The 3073-nt window shown below is 37.4% G+C and overlaps 1 protein-coding gene across 1 annotated transcript; it reads left to right on the top strand.

Moving 5' to 3' along the window:
- The first annotated feature begins 1274 nt into the window (after window positions 1-1274).
- Window positions 1275-2222, top strand: LOC100924049 (taste receptor type 2 member 7-like). The gene has a single exon (XM_012549979.1). It carries the CDS (start codon window positions 1275-1277, stop codon window positions 2220-2222), a length of 948 nt encoding a protein of 315 aa, XP_012405433.1.
- Window positions 2223-3073: the final 851 nt, after the last annotated feature.

The following is a 3073-nucleotide window of genomic DNA, read 5'->3' as shown; positions in this document are numbered from 1 at the left end:
TTGCCATTGTCCTATCTCCCCATCTGGGCTTCTATGTTCTCATGATAATTTCTTATTATATATTCCTTGAAAAAGTCTAATTGATATTGATTGAATGATATTGGGGCACTATTCAATGCTACCAATGATTAGAGGAGATATTAAAGGGCACTAATTAGGTAATATTGAAGAGCTAAATAGTTGCTAAATCTGGGTGGTGGAAAATATGTCAGAATCGTGTCTCAAGCTTACAGAAGCCCCCAATAATCCTCAAGGATCCTCGGAAGAGGAAAATGTAGCACGTATGGACTCACCCATCTGTTATTATTATGAGAGGGAGTCACCAAGAAGCTACAGGGGCTACATGGGCAAAAATCACTATTTCTCATACAATTCAATTCAATGGTTTACTCCCTGGCCATCTACAAAGCTACAAAAAGTCATTGATTTGGAAAGTAAAAGGGGTTAAGCCTATGCTTAATGCAAAGCTGATTTATCTTTTTTTAATGCAGATGTGTGTGATTCAATGTTGAGGGATTATGATCGCTTGGAAATCTCAAAGCTCTCGATATTTCTGATCATGGGAAACATAAAGTCGACGATATTTTTGGTGTGGCCCACTGAAGCTTGAGTGGTCCTTGCCTTTCACCTTCCTGTTCCCACTCTTCAACAATGCCAAAAGACAAGATACTGCATCATTTGAAAAGAAGACAGAGCTTTGGGCTCACTCTTTCTTTGATTCTCTAATGTGGCAAGTGCTCCATGTTCTAGAGTTCTTGTGATGGAGTGGAAGGATAGATAGCTGTGTTCTACCAGACCAGAAGGATATCAGAGAAGAAGATGGTCTAGAAGGTGATAAACCGCTATCATCACATTTACTGATTTATATTCCATATCATCCAGATTCTAGACTATTGTTGACAACTCTTGAAGGCAAATTAGGTTGAGGGGGAATGGTCAAGGCAATGAAATAGAAACTGCCTTTCATTTACATCTGAACAAACAGTAACTTGCCTCTCAATCAATGGAAATTTCTCATGTGGCCACATTCAAAGGTCATGTTCAGGGTTAGGGTTACTCACTGGTCTGCTATCAAAGGAAGAGAATCAGGTATTCTGAAGACAGCTGAAGCTCCACTTCCTAATAGATTTGAGTACTTTCAAGGCAAAGAGGAAGACTGGTTATGAAGGCAAAGAAAATTATCATTTCTGAGATAGATATATCACATTTTTTGGAAAACTATTTCAGTTACAGTGCTTTGAAAGGTGGGTTTATTTGTTTGTTTTTCTGCAGACATGTCATGTGCCATTAGGAACATCTTAGTGGCAGTGACTGTTGGACAAACTCTAGTGGGTGGGTTCACCAATGGCTTCATTGTTCTGGTCAATTTCATGAACTGGGTCAAGACGGGAAGAGTGTATTCAATGGACTTAATTCTCATCACTTTGGCCATTTCCAGGATTATTTTATTGGGGTCATTCACAACTATAATCATAGTACTTAATTTCTTTTTCGATGCCTATGTCTCTGGTAAGTTGAGATATATAGAACCTTTCTGGAATTTGAGCAACCACTTAAATGCCTGGTTTGGCACGTGCCTCAGCTTATTCTACTTCCTCAAGATTGCCAACTTTTCCCATCCTGCCTTCCTCTGGCTGAAATGGAGGGCTAACAAAGTGATCCTCAGAATGATTTTCATCTGCTTCCTCATTGCCTTATTTATCAACATTCCATTAACAGAGAAAACGAGAGAAATCTATAAAATCTATGCTGAGCATGGAAATATGACAAATGGAACTCACAAAAGACTAACCACAAGAAGCCATGATTTTTTCAGTCTGGCTCTCTACTACCTAGGGGGTTTTGTCCCCTTCATTGTCTCCCTTATTTCATGCTTTTTGTTAGTCTTCTCCTTATGGAGGCATACTCGACAGATGCAGGGGAATGCCACAACCTCCAGAGACTCCAGCACAGAGGTCCACAAGAAGACTATAAAATCTATTGTCTTTTTCCTTTTTCTCTTTCTATTATATCATGTAGGCATCATCACGGGAATCTTGAATTACATTTTTTTTGAAAGTATTTTACCTTCCTTGTTTTCAATGACAATAACTGCCATCTACCCCTTGGCCCACTCTATCATCCTGATCAAGATGAATAACAAGTTAAGGCAGGCCTTCCTTAGGATTCTCTGGCAACATTGCCCCCAAAGGATCTGGAAAAGTTTTTGTGACATAGGTTAAACTCAACAAAATCACCCTTTTTCTGGGAATTCATTTCAGATTATTTGTAGAGATTTAGTGATTATTGAATTTCATTCTAATCTGAATTTGGCTAACAATTTATAAAGGAAAAACCAAATGGAGGTATAGTTGTCTACATTAAGAGAAGCAAATGGAGGTGTGAAGACCAAATTCAGCCAATTGCTTCTTTGAAATGGTCAGGCCATGAGCTAAAAATAGTTTTTACATCTAAAAATACAATATAACTTTATTTTTTTAAAATGTGAAACAAAAATATTCTTAATTCAGAGACATAAAAGATAGGCTGTGGGTCAGATATAGTTGGTGGACAAACATTTGATAGCAATAACTCAGTATGCAAACAATCTACAGAACTACTCTTCGATATATAATGTATGGAAATAAATATTTATACACATATATCCAATACATATTTATGTGAATATTCAAACATAGATATGCATGTGTGTACATACATATGTGCATATGTACACAGGCTACAATAAAAGTTTTAGTACCATTTTGAAAACTGCACTAAGACTTTTGGGGCATCCTGCATATAACCATTTGCAATGTTCAGACACTGCAAATGGACAAAATATTGGATCAAGAATTAAACCCTAGAAGGAGTAGGGGCAACATGTTCTTATTGACTTCCCTTTAGTAATCACAAATAATTGTCCAAAATGTAGAAGCACCAACCTGGGCATAGCCTCCTATTATTTCCCTTCAAACAACTTTATGATAACAGGTCAAATCAAATTCTGGAATGGCTGAATCAACAAAAGATAGGGGTGAGACATTTTTCAAGCTTAAAACAAGGGAGTGAGAAAGAAGGGTCTGTGACACTG

Source organism: Sarcophilus harrisii, chromosome 4, assembly GCF_902635505.1.
Source record: "Sarcophilus harrisii chromosome 4, mSarHar1.11, whole genome shotgun sequence".
In the NCBI taxonomy this organism is placed as follows: domain Eukaryota; kingdom Metazoa; phylum Chordata; class Mammalia; order Dasyuromorphia; family Dasyuridae; genus Sarcophilus; species Sarcophilus harrisii.
This window is presented reverse-complemented; position numbering and strand designations above follow the sequence as displayed.

Bases quoted from the DNA above. Each gene is read 5' to 3' on its own strand.
- LOC100924049 (XM_012549979.1), top strand. From the start codon at position 1,275: ATGTCATGTGCCATTAGGAACATCTTAGTGGCAGTGACTGTTGGACAA.